The 23,488-nt window shown below is 34.9% G+C and overlaps 1 protein-coding gene across 3 annotated transcripts in view; it reads left to right on the forward strand.

Annotated features, from left to right (window-relative positions):
- Window positions 1-22,497, forward strand: part of LOC129002131 (splicing factor 3B subunit 1) — a 28,896-nt gene extending 6,399 nt beyond the window's left edge. The window contains exons 2-20 of one of the 3 annotated variants that reach the window (XM_054429730.1): window positions 4,757-4,808; window positions 6,619-6,698; window positions 7,583-7,762; window positions 8,140-8,356; window positions 8,899-9,147; window positions 9,908-10,048; window positions 10,469-10,650; window positions 11,534-11,815; window positions 12,381-12,651; window positions 13,143-13,375; window positions 14,281-14,427; window positions 15,226-15,351; window positions 15,586-15,807; window positions 16,763-16,945; window positions 18,572-18,760; window positions 19,271-19,446; window positions 20,210-20,482; window positions 21,095-21,311; window positions 22,244-22,497. In XM_054429730.1, the coding sequence (XP_054285705.1) occupies window positions 6,663-6,698; window positions 7,583-7,762; window positions 8,140-8,356; window positions 8,899-9,147; window positions 9,908-10,048; window positions 10,469-10,650; window positions 11,534-11,815; window positions 12,381-12,651; window positions 13,143-13,375; window positions 14,281-14,427; window positions 15,226-15,351; window positions 15,586-15,807; window positions 16,763-16,945; window positions 18,572-18,760; window positions 19,271-19,446; window positions 20,210-20,482; window positions 21,095-21,311; window positions 22,244-22,402 (3,483 nt within the window). In that variant the 5' untranslated portion in view covers window positions 4,757-4,808; window positions 6,619-6,662 and the 3' untranslated portion in view covers window positions 22,403-22,497. Of the gene's footprint in view, window positions 1-4,203; window positions 4,809-6,618; window positions 6,699-7,582; window positions 7,763-8,139; window positions 8,357-8,898; window positions 9,148-9,907; window positions 10,049-10,468; window positions 10,651-11,533; window positions 11,816-12,380; window positions 12,652-13,142; window positions 13,376-14,280; window positions 14,428-15,225; window positions 15,352-15,585; window positions 15,808-16,762; window positions 16,946-18,571; window positions 18,761-19,270; window positions 19,447-20,209; window positions 20,483-21,094; window positions 21,312-22,243 lie in introns of those variants that run through there. The other 2 variants (XM_054429729.1, XM_054429728.1) reach the window with 2 other exon arrangements.
- The last annotated feature ends 991 nt before the right edge of the window (window positions 22,498-23,488 follow it).

A 23,488-nucleotide genomic window follows, 5' to 3' on the forward strand; every position in this document is an offset into this window, starting at 1 on the left:
CAAATTACATATATGTGATCAAATAGAATCGGCCTACTATCATCAAAAATAATTCTTAATTAATTCAGCGGGTCTGTAATATTAACATTTCTAGTTAAGAAATTAACAGTTTACAAATTCATAATACTTTAGATAACCTAGATTGATATTGTTTTACACAGAACTCATAATAAATTTAAAGTATTTAGTGATCAAGCTTTTCTACTTCTGTTACTTAACTTTGTTTTTGTCCTTTGAAAAACTCTTTGGAAATGGTTCTGATGGTTTTGAACTGTAAAAGATAAATTTTTAAAATTTCCTTCTCCCTTGTTTGCAACTATTCAAGCTCAGTGTACAGACAGTGTATATCCTTTGGTAAATGTTAATGCAAAGTCGTCTTAATTGTAACTATATCTGTTTCACTATGGCACAGTTTTTGCAGAATAAATTGTTGAATTCTGAAAAGTTTGCTGTCAATGTCAGTGGTTCTATAGATGGATTTACATATTTATATGCTGGGTGAGGCTGAATGTGTGTGTGGATGCGTTAGTTTGTTTACATTACTAATGTGGATTTTGTTTATTCCATTTGGGTCTATCGAGTCTTCTCTCCGCTTCCCCCAGAAGATGACCAAGTAGAAGAAACCCATCGCTTCATCTTATTTGTAATTTGTTGCGGATAGTGTTGGTAAAGGGTCTTGTAGTTTTGTTTAGGTTGTTTTACAAAGAAATAAGTATCTGCGAGAAATCCAGTAAAAATAGCTTGAAATGTTTCTTATACATTTTCTAGTTTTGTTACTGTAGAACGCCTCTTATCTACCGTCGGGGTTACTAAATATGAATAATCTTTTCCACCTTCAACTGCGGATATTTACATACAACAACCAGATTTAAGTGTATGGATTTTTGCATTGTCAAAACGGAGAATATTTCTCCTGTTTTTCTGAAATGGATGTGCTTATATCTAAGGCAGGGTGCACACTGGAGAAATCCGTTTCAGGAAACCGATTTAATGAAACGAGAAACTTTAGTTGCTTGCAACAGATACATTAGTTTAACACAGGGCAGTGCACACTGTGTTGCATGAAACTGTAATTTCATTTGTTTCATGCAACTGGTTTACATGAAATCCAAAAAACAGATTTCGTATAGGCTTCAGTTTCACGTTTCTATTGGTTTTATTGACTTAACTCAGTGTATTGTTATTTTTCCTCAGCACTCAGAGCTAACCTCCGGTTGGTGTCCTTCTTTGTTATTATTGAGTTAAGTAATTCCACAAAACGTTCAAAAAGAGGCTTTGGCATGCTAAAAATCAAAGAGTTTGACAGGATCACTGCATAGTTAACGAGCTACAATGTAAGTACTGTGTTGACCATCCCGAACCAACGGGTGAACCCAATACTTCTTTCTTTTCATTTTCTTTAGCCACCACCACCATCTTCATCATCCGAATTCATATCACAAAACTGATGGAATCCCGTTTCTTCTGTGTGCATTTGTTAAAGAAATGGTTTCCTTGAAACCAATTTGATGAATCCAATTTCCTGAAACGGGTTTCTCCGGTGTGCACCCTGCCACTACTTGAGAAAAATTTGGATGAGATATAAGATGCTCTAATGTAATAAAAATTTGTTCTAAATAAGATTTATCCAAATTCCAAACTGATACAGCTTTGTATTTATTATAGCCTAATGAAGGACTTCAGTTTCAAAAAGCAGTTGTAATCTTTTTGGAAAGTTTTTGTGCAAATAGTTAACAGTTTATTGCATAAAGTTATAGTTTACCCAGTAACTGATTGTTTAACCACACTGCACCCAAACTACATTGATACATTTTTACTTAGAAGAGCATTTAGCTTAGAAATAAAACAAAGAAGAAGAAATAGAAACAACCAACTTACTTGAGGCAGTTGACAGTTCACAACGTTCTAGTTTTTAATCTAAAGTTTTGAGACTATTAACTTAGCCTATATTTTTTTACAAAACTGGCCGAGAACAATTGTTGCTGTAAAACCTAAGAAAATAAAATTACAGAAAACCCAATCCTAAAAATATTTAAGTTGTGGAGAGTTAATAACAGAAAGCAAGTGATTGTTTTCATATATACTTATTTAGCATTAACAGAAAGTGTAAATTGGGCATGAAATAATTTGCTGGTTGGAAATAAAGTTATTCTTTCTGTTAGGTTTTTTTTTTTTTTTTAATAAGATAATTTGTCACTCAAAGAAGAGCAGTTATTAGCAAACAAAAATTCTTAACTATTGTTAATTGTAGCATTATTCTATGAGAGCCTTTTGTTTTTAATATTATCTGTGATCGTGTATTCAGCCTCTAATTGTGTAAGTTAAGCTTGACATTTGTTAAGATGGGCTGTAACAATAAGAATGCTTAAAGAATGTTGTAAATTTTGTGAAACATAATTCAGTAGGCTTAATTTAAAATAAATTTAAGTGTCCTTTGCACTAAAATGATTCCACCAAAATAATGTTTTAACATGTGATCTTGAATTGAATTATGTCCGCGATTGTGATTGATTTTTTCTTCAGATAAAATCTGAAAAAGGAATGAAACAAAAAGTTGAAAAAAAAACTTTTTGTTGACCTCAGCTTTGTTGTTAATTTCAAATAATCACAGTTTTGATTGAGATTTCTCAATGGGAGAGGCCTTAGCAATTTTTTTAAGTTCCATATGGCTTGCGCTTCACGGCTACTAACAACTTATCAGGGAGATTTTACTAGATCTCTAAGTACCAACCGTTATTTTAATGAATCATTTTCTTGCAAGGAAGTGTAGGTGATAGGTCTATGGTATAAGCATCCCGTCTAACTCTCTCTAATCTAATTTTCATTTACAGAAGGATCTCAAGCTCTGTATTTCAAGAATCATCAGTCATCATGAGAGGGGGAGGGGGGTTAGGGAAGCTGTGGTCCCACTATATTTAGTTAAGGTGCACGTTGGGTCTTGATACACTTTAAGTCAGACAAATGTGTGGAGTAATATGTAAGGATAACAGCCTATGCTCCATGCTACATTAACCGTGTAGTACAGAGTCCATAGGACATCTCTGTCCATAAGGAGACTTGCCATCGCAAAAACCTAAAGTTTGTATTTGCAAAACGCTTTTTTACTTTAACTTTTTTTACTACGATAGTAATCTAGACAACACCAAAATTAGCAAGTAAAAAAAGTATAACTTAAAGTAAGTCAAATGTACTTAAGCGCCTTCTCACGGGTTATGAGTAGGCCTTCGGTTGGCTAAAGATAGTAAACATGGATGTTCTCAATAATGGTAGTACAATGACAATCTCCATTACGACCTGTACTACACGGTAAATTGTATTGAGTATTCAATTTACTCCCTTGTCTTCGGACACTTCAGGTCCAAACTAAAAACTAAAAAAAAAAAAATTAACAAAAAAATTAAATTATAACTGAAAAAAGTACAGATCAGAACCAAGCAAGCCATGTAGGTATGTTAAGTTTCAAACAATTATTATTGATCTTTAAGTTAGGTAAGTCTGTCTCGACTATAAATATTAAAGATATATTAAAGATTCAATTAATCTCTTTACAAATTAAAATCTTGTTTCATCTCACAAGTAATTGAATTAAGTAAATACCATCCTTCAAACAAAATAATCACTTTTTTTATGTCTAATGGAAATGAGTAAACATTTTTTTCCTCAAGTTAAAAAAGCTAAGAAAGTAATTTTCAAGTTAGAGCTCAATTAAAAACCTTTCTTTACTATGTATTAAAACAAGAAAAACAACTCGGCTGTGGTTGAAAGAAATTGTTTGTATTTCCATTGTACTGCTGTTGTAGAATAAAAAATCTTTCCCACTAGCAGCATTCGATATTTATACATTTAGAGATTGTTGCAATGCAAATACAGCTCATCTTGACATTTTAATATTCTCTGTTGACATTTTAGGTAAAAGTTTGCACCCATGCTTAGGAACTGAATAACATAATTGATTCAAGATAATTATTTTCAAGTTTATCTTTTCCACACCCATTAATTAAAGTTTTGTCTTCATCCACATCTGTTTTTTTTCCAAGTTTGATCATTTTCCATATCTATCTTCGAGCTTTATTTATGCCTTCTTCAAACTATTCTTAACCCTGTGTGGTTTTATAAACTTGTTATTGGTTTTTTTATTATTATTTTATTTCAAATTGATTTCATACTAAATTATATTGAAATAAATTTGTATTAAATAAGCAATAATGGCAAATTTTGTTGCACTATACACACAACTGATCAATGCGTTTATTCATTTTATGAAAATTATCAACTCAACAGGATGAAATATACAATCCTTACCGGTTTTCCTGGCTGCTGAATTTGATTCCCCAATACACCTGTGTTGTTTATAGGTACCTACACTAGACTACTAAAATATGTTACAAAACCAAGTCTGTAATTGAATATCGTAGATCTAGAAAAATGTCCTTGCCAAAAAGGGGGCTAAAACATACTTAATAGCCTATTCACAATCCCGCAGTTGTATTCGGCAGCTAGGAAAACCCGCCTTGATAGTGGCATACCTTTTGTTTAGTTAAAATATTGCAAATAATTTTTGTAAATCATTGAGATATAACAGTATGTTTTAACTGAAGATCCACGGTGTTTGTGAGAGGCTAAGAACAGCTAAGAGTTAGTTGTAAGTTAAGCTATTGTGTGAAGATAGTTGTAAGGTAGTGGGACCCGGCTGGGCAGTATGAGAGTGAGAGTGAATGGTCTAAGAACATTATTAATGAACCCCAGCTTATTTCAGGTGTCGTAGTGGATTGCCGCCACCTCAGTCAGTTGCCGACTACGAGGCACACGTACGTATCTTGAATGGCTTCCATTCTGCGATACTTGTGCCTCACTGAGTCTTACCATCATCGAGATTCTAAATTCTATTTGACCTACATCAATTGTTCACCAAATTGTTTACAATCTGTGTATTCTGTATTTTAACACATTAACACAAACAGTTAATTGAATTGAAGTATTGTAGACCATTCATTTATCTGTGAAATCGTCAAAACTGTAAATTAGCCGTGAATTTTTCCAACTGAAAATAAATCTGGATTGAGTATATTTTGCGGATGATCATTAAAATAGGGCTGGGTAAATTTTAATTGGTTATTCCTCAAAACTTGATACAGTGGTATCACAGGATTGTCGATTCCCAATATTAAGTTACTTTGGAATCAAAAACGATTCCAAAACCTTCTATCATTGTAACCTCTTAAATTTTCAATTGCACAAACTTCGCAAAGAGCTTCCATGATTGCATTCATATCTCAGGATTCTCACATTCAAAAAGTCAAAATATAAAAACCCTGCCAAAAATAATTCTTGGATGTCAGGCCTTTGAAATTTCATTTTTGATTTACACTTTTGTCAGATAACGCTGGCAGCTGTGGATTGGTCACTAGCTCCATCTCATTGTATTGTCTACAATATTTTTATATATCTTTTTTTTTAATAAATCATCAGCTTTCACAACCAAACTAAAACTTCACTACAACATTGTCGCCAACCAGTATTCCTATTGTTTTTAAAGTTTGTTGTAGATCCTTAATTTTAAAAATTCATGAGTACAGTACAACCTTGTTGTCAGATCAGACATAATGAAAATCTGTGAGCCAAAGAAAGAGGAAAAAGCTAAAAAAAAACAATTTAACTTACTATAATTTCTTTTATTTATTATGGAGCTAAACGCTCAAAAACACATCCCACATCACAACAAAACATCACAAACTGACCATGACTCGTCGCCTAAGTACAAACGCTACTGTCAAGCATCAGATGTACATACATGGCAAACAAACTTGATTGTGCGAAAATGGCGGAATATAAAGTAGTAGCGCTACCAAATGCAAATATTATATTAATTTATGTTTATTCATTACAAGCCAATCTAGTTTTTCTGAAGATCCAATTTAAAAGGGGCTGACAACGAGGTTGTACTGAAATAAGTAGGGCCTACCAGAGTTTATACTCACACCTGTGTATTTACTACTCAAAACCACCACTGATCCTCAATTGACAATTAATTATTAATATTATTATTATTTCAAGTATTCCTATTTAACTAGGTTTATAGTTCCTAAATAGCAATTCAGCTTTAAAAATTTCAAACTTGGAATGTTAAATGCCTTCAGTGAGGTACAAGTATTGTTGGCCAAGTTTTCAGACAATTCAGTAATTTAAAAAAGTGTATTTTTTTCTTAATAACTGTGAATTTTTTACTATGTTGCGAATTTCTCCATCTCCAAACACCTTGTTTTTATACTGGAATTTAATCTTTTAGTACTATTTGTTTACAGAATTACCTTTCTTGTTAAACTCATTAACTTCTATATAATATTCTCTGATAGTTACGAAGATTAACATATTTAGTTTCTACAGAATCTCTGCTTGGACAATAGAAACCAACTTTTTCTGTCTGTTTTTCTATCCTTCCCTGTTATATGCAATCTTTATACTTGACTATTGAAATGTTTTTCTCTATTGTCTGAAAACTTGTGTATTCTGTTTAGTAACTTATGATTAAGAACAGATACTACACAATCCATAACACACCAGTCCTACTGTGTTTGCAGTCATTGCACTTGTCTAATCTATGGTTTTGTATGGTTTTAGGGGCCAAAACTCCTGATGTGGGTTCCCGAACTTATACAGAGATCATGCGAGAACAGTTGCTTCGAGGCGAAGAATCTGAGGTAAGTTTGGTAATTCATTTAATCACACAACAACATAACATTATTTGTTTTGTTTATAACATAAACGTAAAATACTATTAACCTACGACCGTTTTTTTTTTATCTAGCCGTTTCACTTCAGCTCTTAGAATTGAAAAGATTCACTTAAGACTAAGAGCGTTGTTTTACTTAACAACACGATTAATGGACCAATGAGATTGTAATGCTTCGAACTTAAACAAATCAGCTGTTTAGATCAATTAAAATGTTAATGAGTGTCACAATTAGTGTTTGGTACAATTATAATGAGTCGTTGCATTACTCTCGGTGGCAATAAGGGGTTGTAAAATGAAAACATAGCCTCTCTTAGAAGTTGTGAGTAGTGATTGTTGGCAATTAAAAAACGGTCGTAGGTAAAGTAGTGTGTGCAACTTGAGTAAATAGTCTTAACAAGAATCGTAGAAGTTTTTAAGGCACTCACCAAGGATTTCCACTTGTGTCGTTAATACTATCATTATGCAACTGTTGTGCAAACTACTATAACAGCTGTTTCCAATTTATTACAGATATGATATGCTTGAAAACTTGCATGTCAAAGTGGCTAATCAATAAAGCCACTCACTTGACATTTTTTATGAACAATGACTTCTTTGGTTTATAGAAATGGTAGTAGATACCGGTAATGGTATTTATTTAAGTTCATTGAACTTTTTTCATACTGGTAATTTGTTTTAGGTTTATACCATTCTTTTTTATAATGCTGTCTATTGGTGTGTGTTTAGTTTAATAACAATGAAATATTATTCTATTAATAATCGCAATCTGAACTACACTGTATTATACTCTCAAATGAAAAATGATTAGGATTTTAACTAAATGTTGCTAACACGACAATCTGCCTACAGTTGCGCAAGAAGCTGGTAGAGAAGGCCAAGGAAGGAACACTAAAGCCTGTAGCCAACGGAGACTCCAAGCCTGCGCCTAAGAAGAGAGGTCGCTGGGATCAGACGGCTGACGGGGACTCTACACCTTCCGCACCCAAGAAGAACAAATTGCCTACTGACTCACCCTGGGACAAAGAGGATGTGAGTACACTTGCTCGTCTAATAGTAGATAGTGCAGGCCCCAGGTTCAAATCCCGCTAATCGTCAATGGATTCTGTCATTGATAATGTTAAGATCCTCTAGGCCTAGTTTGAAGTAATTCAATCATTGTTACATGGTTTGCTGCGGCGGGGGTATTGTTACCAGCAACTTGATTTATTTCCAGGTCTGAAGCTATTTAATCATAAATAATTTAAAAAAATAATTGCTGTTATGTATCAATCTCTATGTTTCCTTCAAAGAATTAATTCAAGAACATTGTTCCAATAAGTTTGATGGCATTAATAAGTCTTATTGAAATAACTATTATCAGCTTTCATATCTGATTTGGTTATTTTAACAATTTTTCATATATTCAGGCAACTCCTGCCACAACACGTTGGGACGAGACGCCAGGCCACGGCAAGGGTGGGGAGACTCCGGGTGCTACACCAGGCGCCAGCACCCGGATGTGGGATGCTACACCCGGACATGCCACACCCGGACACGCTACTCCTGGACGGGAGACGCCCTCTCACGACAAAATGGCCTCCAGTAGACGTAACCGCTGGGACGAGACACCCAAAACTGAGCGAGGTAATCATGTAACATTTATGTTTGAAGATTGTTTACAGAAATTAATTTGTACCGTATATGAATTCTCTTGACTTGTGTTGACGGTTCTGCTTTACAAAATAAATCAAATGTATCAGTGAAGTTATGTCTTGGTTCTAACTAAAACTTATTCAATTTGAAGTTGTGATGTCTTATCTGTCATATAATCTGTCACCTAAGTGGCGTCCCCATCTTATTGATTGATTATTGATTATTATTATTATTGATTATATAGAAGATATACTTGAGCTACATTCACACTTGATTATCCCAACTTTCAGACTTTGGAACATTGCTATTTAGTGTTTTACTCAGCTTTGGTCACTTTTAATGGCCTGTTAAATACATAACTTGTTATTACAGTGTTTCACTACTCAGTTTCTTCGTACGTAAAAACGTAAACACTAAAACAAATTTTATTTAAAAAGGAAATATAGGACGGGAGAATCTTTAATTGAAGTTTTAAGTCCTGAGTATCCCTAGTTGTTAGATACTATTTAAAGAGTTTTCTATGTTTGGTACAGAGACGCCAGGCCAGAGTGGGTGGGCCGAGACACCTCGCACAGAGCGTAGTGGTGGAGGTGACCTCATACAAGAGACCCCCACACCTGGTGCTAGTAAGCGGCGCAGTCGCTGGGACGAGACACCATCAAGTCAGATGACACCCGGCGCCGCTACACCAGTGACTCCTCACCCCTCCACTCCTCTCATGACACCCAGCGGAGTCACTCCTACGGGACAGAAGGCGATGGCTATGGCCACCCCTACACCAGGTAGATATTAACATTAACTATATACTTTGGTGATGTTTCACGAGTCTACAATACTTGTAGGCCTACTGTTTTAGGTGAAATACCATTTGTTCTAGAGAGTGTTTCTACTTGCCTTAACACTAGATTAGGAGCCTCGGATAAAATCATGTCTTGAAAAAACTAGGTTTTATGATTTAGCCAACAATAAATAAGTGGAATAAGATATTTTGCCATTAATAACAAATAAGCCATCCTTACTGACCTTTTTTGTAAAAATATCTCCAGTTCTGGTCTGATAACTTTACTACAACTCATAACAACTACTAACTTCTTTATTCAGTCTAGGGGTCTGCCCCTTTTTTTGGGTCAGACCAATAATTGGCGCAATGGATAAGTTTGGGTCAAAAAAAATTTTGGGTCAAACTCAGTTCAAATTGAACCAAGCCGAGCTTTTATTTGTGTGAGGGTCAAAAGTGTATGTGATGATTCACAGCGCCGCCATTCCATGTGATATTGCTGGTTTTGCCGCTATCGTGGGAGATTATGATGTCGAGGTGACCATGGAATATGTTCATGAGTTCCTCTGACCATGGAAGATGTTCTTAATTTTGCTGTGACCGCAAAATACATTATGATCTAATGTGACCGCAGATGATTTTACATTCCCTCACTGCTGAAAATGTTGAGTTTTACAATAATGTGGTGGTGGTCACGTTTTAATAAATCAATAGCTTTACAAGCAACCCGAGTAAACTACTGTAATGTTGTATGTTGTGTGAAGGTCATCTACTGACAATGACACCAGAGCAGCTGCAAGCATATCGCTGGGAGAGAGAGATTGATGAGAGGAACAGACCTTTGACTGATGATGAACTTGACACTATGTTCCCACCTGGCTACAAGGTCCTTCAACCTCCTGCAGGTAAATACTCTACCAACAAGTTATCACTTACTTGTACAGATAGAACTTGAAGAATCAAAATATTTGTCCAACATACTTTATTCAAAACCTAATTTAATATCACTCTTAATTTGAGCTCAGGTTTAAAAATCTGTCGAAATACTTTCTAACGGAACCTGTGCAGTTATTATTTTAATTTGGTGACCTTACCAGCCTTAGGCTACGCAGTAGATTATATGTAGAAAAAAATACTGACCTTAAGTAGCAGATGTTGATGTAGGCTATTATTTAAAGCACTAATTTACCCACAGATTATCATGTACCAATAATTTTTTTCTTAATTAAAAGTTTTTTATTGAAAACTTAAGAATTCTTGCTACCTGGCAAAACCTAAAATACCTCCTCTCAGTATTTTCAATGTTAAATGTTTGTTTTTTTCAGGTTACATCCCCATCCGCACCCCAGCGAGGAAGTTGACTGCCACTCCCACCCCTATAGCTGGCACTCCTACTGGATTCTTCATGCAGACAGAGGACAAGTCTGCCAAATATGTAGACAATCAGCCGAAAGGGAACCTACCGTTTCTCAAACCCGAGGATGCTCAGTACTTCGACAAGTTGTTGGTTGGTTTCTTAAATGTTTTCCTTCCCTGTAATAGGCTAGGTTTGTTATAAATAGTCTCAATCAATGCGGGTGTTAGTTTAGGCCTAATATGTTTACAATAGACTACTCTCACTGGATTATTTTGTTTCGTATTCTAGGTGGCTTATTAGGTGGTTTGACTCACAAACTTGCATGTTCTTTTTATAGCCACATAAGTCAAAATTTGTACGTCTATTGCTGTTTTGTATATTTACATTTGATATTTATTCCTTTATTGCGTGTTTACTCAATTAGCACACACAGTGTGGTTTTGAAACGTAATTCTTCATTGGACTATTAACATTAATGGTTCAAACCTCTTATAATTCATACAAAGGTCTGGACCGAAATTATCCACTCAAGAGAGAACCCTCTGTGTTACCAATGATTTCAAATAAACTATGTAGGCCTAATAATAATATTTAAATTTTTTCCTTTTTTCATTTTTATAATTTAAAGCTGTAGCAGTGTATTGTTTGAACATAAATAAATTTATATTTCTTAAACCAAGAAGCTGTCGTGTTATTAAAGAACTTCAAAACTTAATTTAACATTTTATTCAATTTTTTGTAGAAAGATAACAGACTAAAAGAAAACAAAACATCAACAGCTGGAAAAAGAGCTAGTACTTTTTAAAATTTGATGTTTCATGTGTACTTTCAACTACTTTCCTCAGAAAAGAAAGCCTGCTGTTCATCCTTCCAAGAAATCCTTAAAACCAGAAATCATGTATGCCAAATAATGTCAGGATTTGAAATGTGGTCTCCTGTAATTTATTATGAATTTTTAACTGTTCCATAGCTTTATTCTGATCATCAACTCACACTTACCTTTTCGTAGAAGTTAATCTCGTACCTTTCACAGGTGGACGTTGACGAAGAGTCGCTGAGCCCTGAGGAGCAGAAGGAACGTAAGATCATGAAGTTGCTGCTGAAGATAAAGAATGGGACGCCGCCAATGCGCAAGGCAGCTTTGCGACAGATCACCGACAAGGCTAGGGAGTTTGGTGCCGGACCACTGTTCAACCAGATTTTGCCCCTTTTGATGTCTCCAACATTAGAGGACCAAGAGAGACATTTGCTAGTCAAGGTTATAGACAGGATATTGTACAAGCTGGACGATTTGGTGCGACCCTACGTACACAAGGTGGGTGTTGAAGCTTGTGTGGTATAGACAGGGTTGATGTGAGCGAAAACTCATTAAGTAGATGCTTAATGTTGTCGCAATTGTGGGAAGATGATGATGATGACGGTACAGCAATTCTGATGTTAACACTTTTACTATTGACTCAAAATATCAAAAAACTGTGAGAATTTATTTGGACTGAAGATTCAATTATTTTGTTAAAAATTTTATAAACCTTAAGATTTTATAATTAAGTCTGTGATAACAAATTCCAGGGTTTGATAATCACTAATAACTATTGTCCTCGACACCAACAATAGAATTATTAGCCTATTATTATAGTTTTAACTGGGAAATCTTGAATTGTAAACATAGAAAGCAGTCCTTCATATGCTGGACACCTTGATTCACAGTTGACCACACAAATAACACTGATATTTCATCCTAGTAAAAACTTAAAAACTTGTGAAATCGTCAGTATAATAATCTTTGATAACAATGGGAAATATGTAGATAGTGATCATATTAAAAGAAGATATGCTTACACACTCAAAAAATGTTCTGCATCAACACAATTTGTTTGCAGATTCTGGTGGTGATAGAACCACTGCTGATTGACGAAGACTACTACGCTCGTGTGGAAGGTCGAGAGATCATCTCCAACTTGGCCAAGGCTGCTGGGCTGGCCACCATGATCTCTACTATGCGACCTGACATTGACAACATAGACGAGTATGTGCGTAACACCACAGCCAGGGCCTTCGCTGTGGTAGCGTCCGCTCTAGGCATACCCTCACTGCTGCCCTTCCTCAAGGCAGTGTGTCGTAGCAAGAAGTCCTGGCAAGCCAGACACACAGGTTAGTCATGAGAAAAATCTGGCATTAAAATTATATTGGACGCAAAAACTCTTTTGTAATTTAATTTTTACGTTAATTTTTTTATTAATACCAGTGCTTGACAAAAAATTACATGAGATGTAATTTTGGGTGGGGGAGGTGATTAAATTACTATTTAGCAAAAATAACTTTAAGGGGGTCTAAAAAGAGCATTAAGTAGTTATTTTAACAAGAAATAAAAAAGTAATAAAATAATGTGAGAATAAATGAAATAGGGATAAGACTACTTAATATACCATAAAAAGAGGCAAAATGAATTAAAACAAGAGACCAAAGTGTTAGTGGAAATGATCTGTCAAGTTACCTGCTTCTGTTTTTAAAAGGTCGAAGAACTGTGCTAACAACTATTTTCCATTCTTAACCTGCTTTCCCAAATGTATCTCAAAATCCTAACTCTCGTACCTCTTTCAAATTGTTTATGTTTACTAACTAACTTACTGGTGTTGTCACAGGTATCAAGATTGTACAGCAGATAGCCATTCTGATGGGTTGCGCTATCTTGCCCCACCTCAAGAGTCTGGTGGAGATTATAGAGCACGGGTTGGTGGATGAGCAACAGAAGGTGCGGACAATCACTGCTCTGGCCATCGCTGCTTTAGCAGAGGCTGCTACACCGTACGGTATTGAGAGCTTTGACTCTGTACTCAAACCTCTGTGGAAGGGTATCAGGACTCATCGAGGAAAGGTACGTAATCTAATTATGGTATACGATTGATATTTTGTTTGTATATTTATTGTGGAAATAGATTTGATTTGATTTGATAACTAAACACAATAGACCAGATATATTACAAAAGTTAGCCTATACTGAGGGGTAATAAAAGAGTGTTCTTAAGATAGAAATTCTTATCAAAATGCAAGTTTTTAAGCTGCCAATTAGGACTGTGGAGATTTGAATGTCGAGCAAGTGTTTGATGCTTTTGTTTTTTGCGGTACAGTCCCTGCCAAATTCAAAAGCTAAGAAAACGACTGTGCTTAGTCTTTGTGTGAAGAGTCTTAAAGTGTCGCCAAAAATTCAGCGGTATTTGGCTGGGGGATTAAGAAAATCTGCCTAAAAGTTTCTATTAGTTCTCACTGCTCATCCTGTTTCAGTAGTTGAATTAGATGTTTTATTTCTTGATAACATTTAGATAAGCAATTTTCTCCAAAATTTCATATCACATGTGTAGATTAAATCCTAGCAAGGCTGATTAAATCTATATAGATTTCCCAAATATTGTACCTCCCCCAGGGATATGTATGTGGGGATGTATATTTGGGAATTGAAAGCTATTGTACACTCATAAAAATTCTCACTTTCAATCCAACCCGCCATTTGTTGAGCTAGTGTAACATCATGTGCTACTGAATATTTCACTTTCACTGCAGTCCTACATTTTTATTTAAAGCAATTAATTTAAATTAGTGAAAAATGAAACCGTTAATAAAAGAATGTGCTATTAAAACCTACTTAATTCAATGCTGCAGTCCTACACAGAAGCAATGTTTTAAAATAGATTCAATAATCAAAAAAATTATTTACATAATAAAAGAAAGAATTTGAGTAACGTTTTGTTAGGGATTTCTAATCGTTAATGTTTTGTTGTCCAGGGTTTGGCTGCCTTCTTGAAAGCCATTGGTTACCTGATCCCATTGATGGATGCAGAATACGCCAACTACTATACCAGAGAAGTGATGTTGATCTTGATCAGAGAGTTTCAATCTCCCGACGAGGAAATGAAGAAGATTGTCTTGAAGGTAAGCATTTGCAAAATACTTACATTGAATGAGGATGGTATCATCAAAGTCTTGGAATATTTATTCATTACGCACATTTAAAGGTACCTACATTAAAAGGCGCCAACTTTTGGCATACAATTTGTGCTTATTTTACTCATACTAACAGGTTAATGTATGTTATCTTTGACCTCTCAATTTAATTTAGAGAAATTTCTTAGGATATGTCATAGGTTTAAACAGATGTATCTCTTCTAAGATAGAACTAGAACTAATTCAGGCACCAAACTATAATTTCATAACAATCACATTATATACTCACAAAAAATTTGGTTTTTGCCTAGAGAAGATTGAAATGAAAAGATAGAACACTATCTATACTTTGCGACATAACCTCAAAGAACCTGTTTCAGAGGAGTATTAAGTATTAAGATGAGTGGTATTATTTCAAACCATAACACAGGGGAGACAAAGAAACACAAGATATAACGTTCCCTCCCCTTTTTGTTTGCTAATACAAGGTAAATAAAGCTACCTCGGTAAATATACACACTTCATTATTGACAGTGGCGTCATAACTTATTTAAATACCACTTATGCTTATTTATGTGGTATGCTTTTATGCTTATTTACATATACTTATTTATGACCAATGTCAACTTTTGGTTTTGTTAACTGTTTGCCAATTCTGATCTCCAAATCTTCACTGATTCTCTACTTACCATACCCTTGTGTTTGTATACTTCCTTCCGTCTCTTGTCTGGACAACCATCATGTCCTCCACTTTGTCACTTTTCTAATGTGTAATGTGTTTTGCAGGTAGTGAAGCAATGTTGTGGCACTGATGGTGTGGAGTCTCAGTACATCAAGGATGAGATCTTGCCTCACTTTTTCAAACACTTCTGGAACCACCGCATGGCCCTAGACAGACGTAACTACAGACAGGTAACCTGCCTATATTTGAATGGCTAGATACATTTACTGGAGTACAAATCCAAGTGATTTTGTTGTGATATATCTTTTAATATCCATATCACTGAACTTTGTCCATGTATTCTTCTAATGCAAAGGTGTTGCCATATTTTTATGCAAACTGCAGACAATTACAATCCCCAAAAGTCATGTATTTTACTGTCCTGAACATGCCTAGATACAAGTACAGTACATGTTATGTTGCAGTTGGTGGACACCACAGTAGAGATAGCCAACAAGGTCGGGGCCTCAGAGATCATCAACAGAGTGGTGGACGACTTGAAGGATGAGAACGAGCAATACCGCAAGATGGTGATGGAGAGTATAGAGAAGACCATGGCCAACCTTGGAGCAGCAGACATAGACTCTAGGTTGGAGGAGCAACTCATTGACGGCATACTGTACGCCTTCCAGGAGCAGACCACTGAGGTAAAACTATTCATTGTTTCCTTCAATTTCTTAAAATGTTCTCATTATTATAGTTAGCCTACATACTTTTCGTTTTACTTCCTAGATATTGGTGAATTTTGTTTTCTTTGTTGTCTTTTCCACAAAAGTTATTGGACTAAAGGTAAATTTAATTTATAATTCATTTTGTTACCCTTTTCAGAGAATTTTTTGTTATTGTTAAATATTAGTTGAGACTCCCGCCCACACACAGAAGTTTTAATCTTCTTTGGGTGTGTATATTTCTTCGCAAGTTAAAGCAAACTGTTTTTATTTAATTAATTAACAATAAGTTTTGATTACATTGTAAAATAATTTGTTTTGATAGATCTTTGTAATTTTATTGTATTACTTGTGGAGAAATAAAGATTTATTATTATTATTATTCATTTCTGACTTCCCATTCCCAACTTAACCTTTCAAGGTAGGATTTTTTAAATGCCGGATGGGCCCTGCCATTTCCTGTAATTTTTCAAATTTTGTAAAATTATCCCTTGTTTTGCCCTTGGCTGTTCACCATAAGTGTTGGTGCTAGTCATAGTTAAATTTATAATTTTCTCATCAAAATATATTTTAAAATATCTATGGGCTATCAACTGAAATTATAGGTCCATAGACGACTCACAACAAAATGGATCTCTAAAGGGTTCATAACCTTCCATTAGGATCAACATTTTATTGTTTAAACATTTGAAAACAATGCATGTTCTACTCACTACGGTCAGGAAACGGTGTGAAAAATCTAGCAACGAATGGTTAAGGTTCTGAATACAGTCCTGGTTGGAACAGTTCACCAATTTGTCTTCAGATACCACAGTTATGTTATTATGTCTACGCAGTTTTGTAATTTATTGTTATAACGACTTGTCTTGTTTGTTATTATGTCTACGCAGTTTTGTAATTTATTGTTATAACGACTTGTCTTGTTTGTTCTCAGGACGCAGTGATGTTGAATGGCTTTGGCACCATAGTGAACCAGCTGGGCAAGCGAGTCAAACCTTACCTGCCTCAGATCTGTGGTACGATCCTGTGGCGACTCAACAACAAGAGTGCCAAGGTGCGACAACAAGCGGCCGACCTCATCTCTCGTATAGCTGTTGTCATGAAGACATGTCAGGAGGTAAGTGCAACGTCTTGGCACAAGAACCACAAAAGCCATTCAATTTACAAAATATTTGGAATATTTCTGTGTCACTCTTGACATTTTCAATAACCAACCAGGGTGTACAGCCAACCTGGAAACCAGGTATACATGATTTTTGAAAACTTTGTTTGAAAATTTTTTCATGGCTAGTTTTTAATTTGAATAATCTTAACCAAAAGAACTTAAGTCTAAGATGGTTTTTACTTTTATTCTTCTCGAATTGGTTTCAATGAAGGCTCTTTGAACGCTTTTTAATGTACTAGTTGGCACAAAAAGTTAATGTCTTTTTTTGAGCAGCCAGTTTTGGCCCATAAAAACTCCTTACCTTGCTACACCACCTTCGTTCTATATTCAAAATATAATTAAGGTTATGGTAAATGGTGTGTGATCAGTTGTTGTCACGTATTGAAACACCTCACTACGATTAGGTGCTTATGTAACTAACTAGTTAAATAGATCCCCATTAGAATAAATTGTTACTACTCATTTCTGTTCTTGATGTAACTGGGTCAAACAGTATTTCTCCCTAACTGGCATTGGGGTGAAAGAGTATGTTGAATACTATGAAAATTATTAACAAAGTCAACTCAGAATTTGTTCAAGCCAGAGCCAGAAAATCTAAGTCATTTAAATGGCACTAAATTTTATAAAATGTGATCTCACCATTTTACTTTTTATTTTTATTTTATAATATTGAACAATTATAATATTAATGCCTAGCAGTTCTCATTGTTTTTGTTCTCAAACCATTGCATAGCCCTTTTGTTCTCAAGGTTATCTGACCATAGCCTAGTACAATTAATTATATTTTGATTACAGAAAAAATATAGCCTACGTCACTTCAATGATAATCTGAAAATATAGTTATAATAATTATAAGTATAGATTTAACATACTTCTTAGAGATTCATCATCCTTATTGATCTGGTGAAGATAACATGAATTTTTGTTCCGTCTTATTTGCAAGGTTTGTTTTTAACTATTTCTTGTTTTTATCTTTTTAAAACCATTGCTTGTCCTATTTTAGTATGTATTACCATAGACAAATGGAAAAAATATAGACCGTCAGCTGTGCTGCGGTTAGCATAAGTTCTGGCGTCCACCGCTAGGTTTGCCGTGTAGTTACGGCGCACATAGCTGCAGCGTCTGCTGGTCGCATATGGCTCCTGCACTCCTCGCCTGCAGCGGTGTGCGCCGTAACTACACGGCAAACCTAGCGGTGGGCGTCGGAACCTTCCTTTGACAGTCTATATTTATTCTATGGTATTATCAAAGAGAAATGCACAAATCATAAAACAGACACTGGTGTTTAAACGCCACAATCACAAGCACACATTAAAACAAGCCCCAGATTTTACAACAGGATGTTAGGTCTACTTGTTCTATTCAAAGTTAATGTCATCTATAATTATCACCAATTTTGTTATGTTGATTTTTTTCAGGTAAATTAAATCATCACAAACCTTAAGTGATGTCTTGTAAATTTGTTCAATATATCCTGGACTTGCTAAGAAATCTAACTAAACAGCATACTTATTGTGGAATTACTACCACAATGTTGGGGTTGAAAATAGTAGTTATTTAACTCTTTGTATTTTGTAGGAGAAGCTGATGGGACACTTGGGAGTTGTATTGTATGAGTATCTAGGAGAAGAATACCCTGAGGTGCTGGGTAGTATTCTTGGGGCTCTCAAGGCTATAGTCAATGTCATAGGTATGACTAAGATGACACCTCCCATCAAGGACCTGCTACCTAGACTGACACCCATTCTGAAGAACAGACACGAGAAGGTAAAATTTCATATGAATCTGGTCTCTTAAACATTTTCTCTGGCTATTTATTGGATTCAATATTCAATACTTCTGCATTACCTGACATTAATGTCATTTTTTGACATAGTCTTAATTTTTGTTCTTTTAAGAAATAATATTTACAAAATTATTTACAAAATATGATGAGTAGTAAAGTATTTTTTTTTTCTTTTTTTTCTAAACAAGTGGAATGTTTATAACGTTTATATAAGGGAAAGGTACAACCCTGGTCATGTTACTATCTGATACTGATATTTTTTTAAAGATTGAATCATTAATTGAATGCCCATTGACAAATGGCATCTGGGACTGGCAACAATCTCGCTTATAATCAAACCAACTACCTTCAGATTTAAAGGCGAAGCACTATAACCACTCAGCTACCCAAACAGTTAAATGTCTTGTAAACAGATATAATAAAACAGTTGGATGTTGTAGAGACAAAACAAATTGATTTGTAGAGCAGATCTTATGGTTTTTGCTGTCCAGGTACAAGAGAACTGCATTGACCTGGTTGGTCGCATCGCAGACAGAGGTCCAGAATACGTATCAGCCAGGGAATGGATGAGGATCTGTTTTGAGTTGTTGGAACTGTTGAAAGCCCACAAGAAGGCTATCAGACGAGCCACTGTCAACACGTTCGGTTACATCGCCAAGGCCATCGGGTATGTAGAAGAATTAATGTAACAAATCGGTGTTATTAATTGGGGCTGTTTTGGTTCTCACTGTCCTTTTTCAATTCCAAAACCTTATCTAATGGCTTTTTGTTAGCAGGATTTGTTTTATTACTTTTTTTACTCTAAGGTTATGTTTTTAGGAAAAAGCATTTAGCTTGGATTAAATAAATAAATATAGGATGGAGAGGACACAGCTAACTCTGAAAGGTTGCAGATGAGTCAAAGAACACATAAAATCATAAAATTTTATGTGTTCTTTGACTCATCTGCAACCTTTCATCAGGTGAGTTAGCTGTGTCCTCTCCATCCTATATTTATTTTTTTACTCTAAGGGTTTTGTTGTTATTAAATTTTGTTTTGTTTTTTTAATTTGACCAAATTTATTTTGGTTGTCTACTCTAAATAGACATAAAATAATTATATAACCTTTAAACTTAAAAAAATAACAATACAAGTAGAATAAGGAATTGTTTTTAAGAGAATTAGGTATTGAATTCAGCAAACTTACCGTAACTGATAGAGAGTCCAGTGGCAAGTAGATGCACAAGCAATTACAAAGCGAAAACATATCTCTGATATTTCATTTCATCCTAATATTATAGAACTTTAAAGAGTAGATTGAAAAGAGATATTTTATTTCAATGTGGATTTTCTCAGGTAAGCTAGCTGAACTCTTCCTAACTAACCACTGCTTTCCTTTAAACTCTAATAGATATTAAGAACTGATAACTTTATTGTGATGCATCCTCAGGCCCCACGATGTGTTGGCAACTCTACTCAACAACCTGAAAGTCCAAGAAAGGCAAAACAGAGTGTGTACAACAGTTGCTATTGCCATCGTAGCGGAGACCTGTTCTCCCTTCACTGTACTGCCGGCGCTCATGAACGAGTACCGAGTGCCAGAACTCAACGTGCAGAACGGAGTGCTCAAGAGTCTCTCGTTTTTGTTTGAGTACATCGGTGAGATGGGAAAAGACTATATCTACGCTGTCACCCCACTTTTGGAAGACGCACTCATGGACAGGTAGAGTAGATTACTCTTTTTTTAAACTTTTAAATGGGTAAAATTCAATATGATCCTTCTTATTGATTTTGGGAAACAAACTTTTAGGGAAATTGGGTATAAGTAGAATATAAGCACCTACCGGTAGTGTCTTACAGTTTTTTAACACTTTTACAATCCAATTTTTTTATTTATAAAATTTATACATCAATGAACAAATCTATGCAGGCCTACAATGCAGAACGTGTGTTCACCTGTCAATTTGATTTTTTGGTTTATTTCATCTTTTGATTTATTTTTATACATATTTTGCAACCAGTAGTTTTATTTTGTAACCAATACTTAGATAAGAATAAGAAATGTCTGTTAATTGTTATATTTTGTCGAAACATTTTGTTGGTTTTTATAGTTTCAAAATTGTTGTATAATTAAAATTTTAATAATTCTTTAAGTTAATTTAGGTTCTGTGCACACTTTTAAAATTGATAGTACGTACAAATCTAGATCAGTTTCTTTTTTTTAGCAACAAGCTGTGATGTGAAAATTTTGAATTTAGATCCTGAAAAACTTGGATTTGTTTTTGAATTGTATCCTCATGGGACACTGGATACTCAGTATAGTGTGTGTTTGCAGGGACTTGGTACACAGACAGACGGCATGTGCTGCCATCAAGCACATGGCGCTGGGAGTGTACGGGTTTGGCTGTGAAGACGCTCTCATCCATCTGCTCAATCACGTCTGGCCCAACATATTTGAGACTTCGCCTCACTTGGTACAAGCCTTCATGGACTCCATAGAGGGACTCAGAGTTGCTCTTGGACCCATGAAGATACTTCAGTATACATTGCAGGTAAGAGTAAAGTTCTTATTTAAGTAAACGCTATTTTAAATACAAATACAAAACGCTTCCATCAAACATATTTAATAAATTTTATTAGTAAAAGCTTGAGTAACTTTCCCTTTAAGTTTCCCTGAAAAACTCTAGTCAAGCCGATTACTGAAATAAATTAATAATCAACCCCTTGAGCACTTGCGCATCTCTAATTTAAAAAAATACATTTTTTGTATAAACTTGTATATTTTCAGCCAACAGCACTTAACATACAAAACTACTGTTATTAAAATTTATTACTAATAATATTGGTAACTGAATTTTGTTTGGCTCCTTTGTTTCGGTTAGTTGGGGTTTTACTGTTTGGCTTTGAAGCTTTCTTTATCTCTTTTGAACTGTCAGGAAATAATGTTTTTGGTGGTCATAAAACTAAACCAACATTTTTTTGTATAAATAATGCACAACTGTTTTGTTTACGTTCTGTATAGTTCAACTTTGACATTATTTGTTTTCCTTACTAACTAGCTGTTTATTGCATGTAACTGCATGTACTGCTCTATAAACTCAAACCTCACTTCATCTTAAAAATTCCTCTTTTACTAGTGTCATTAGCCACACCTCTTTGCTATCTCCTTATACTGTGCTATCTGGGAACTATTACTTGTGTTTTTATGCACTTTATTCATAAAAATGAGGAATGTGTATTTTTTCCACCTGTCGTTTTGTTTCAAAAATACTAATTTAACTAAATGTTTCTACCAAGCCTTGTTCAACTTTCAAGGTAAGCCAGCCCAACCTTATGTCCGATTTACTTCTTCTGATCATATTTAATGGTTTCTAGATTGTCATGAACATTTTTTCTATTGTTATGTCAGCATCGGTGGTGGAATGTTGTACCATTGAGTTGGCAACACTGATCTTTCCCACTGACAGCTGTTTATTTGTTTCAGGGTTTGTTTCACCCAGCTCGCAAAGTCAGAGATGTCTACTGGAAGATTTACAACTCCTTGTACATCGGAGGTCAGGATACCCTTGTAGCTGGATATCCTAGGATACACAACGACCCCAAGAACCAATATATCCGATACGAGTTGGATTACGTAATCTAAGCACTCAAAACTTTGCTTTTATCACTATATGTATATGTCTTGTGTATTTTATCTGGTATTTTGTAAATAAAAATCAATACAAGTAAGTGTCAAAATTTGTGTTACTTAATCCCTAAATAATTAACAATTTATGTACCGGTACCTATCAATGTAATTTTTTACATTTTGTTTTATGTTTTGTTTTTATGGGGTAGGCATGTATTAAAAAAAAATAAAAGCCAAAAAAGAAATATCCGTCTTGTCATCTTACTAATATTATATACTTTATAAAATAAGTTAACCCGTTGGCGCCGACTTACGATCATTACTCGTACGGCCGCTGCAGGCCCAGCGGCTGACTTACGAGTGCCGCTCGTGTCACCGCTACGCAGCCCCACTAGTTATTTAACACTAATACCGAAACCCCGGTCTGACAGGCCCACGGGAATTTTCAAAAACGCATGTTGGCAAAACTGTTTACTTGGTAGATTCCATTCCCCCAATACCTTCCCCCCTTTTTCTTCCCTACCTATTGATATATCGTGTGTTCATTTTGAATGGGTGCCGTGACCTTGACAGGTTGTCTGTTCATAACATGTCCGTCTCAGAAGCCAAACGTTAGTGTATTTTAAAGCGGGGTCTCACAGACCGAGGGTTTCGGTTTGTGTGTTTCTAAACAGGGTCAATTATTTTTCAAATGGGGTCTCACAGACCGGGGGTTTCGGTTAACGTCAGCCTAGGTGGGGTTTCAGTATTAGTGTTAATTAATATTATTTTCCCCTTTTTTTTTCTTCTTACTTTTATGATGTTTATATATATCTTGCTTCTTGTTTTGCATATTTACTCATTTATTTTTGCGAATTTTCAATTTTATAATCTTTATAGCCTAATTTTATTTTTTTATCTTGCGTTTTGACTATCCAATTACCACTTTTATTGTAGACAAATTTACTGTGAACAAAATGGCTAAAGAATTATTAATTTATTACATAAGGTTTCCTTTCTATAACAATTAGAGTAAAAGTCTGTCTACAAATTCAGTAAAATTGATTGCCGACAGAGGGCACTGGAGGCAGTGCATCAATTCCTTCCCCAATGTGTTGTGTT

The sequence above is a fragment of the Macrosteles quadrilineatus genome, unplaced genomic scaffold, assembly GCF_028750875.1.
Source record: "Macrosteles quadrilineatus isolate MER2022 unplaced genomic scaffold, UCM_ALF_1.0 Scaffold_9__3_contigs__length_116548681, whole genome shotgun sequence".
NCBI lineage: Eukaryota > Metazoa > Arthropoda > Insecta > Hemiptera > Cicadellidae > Macrosteles > Macrosteles quadrilineatus.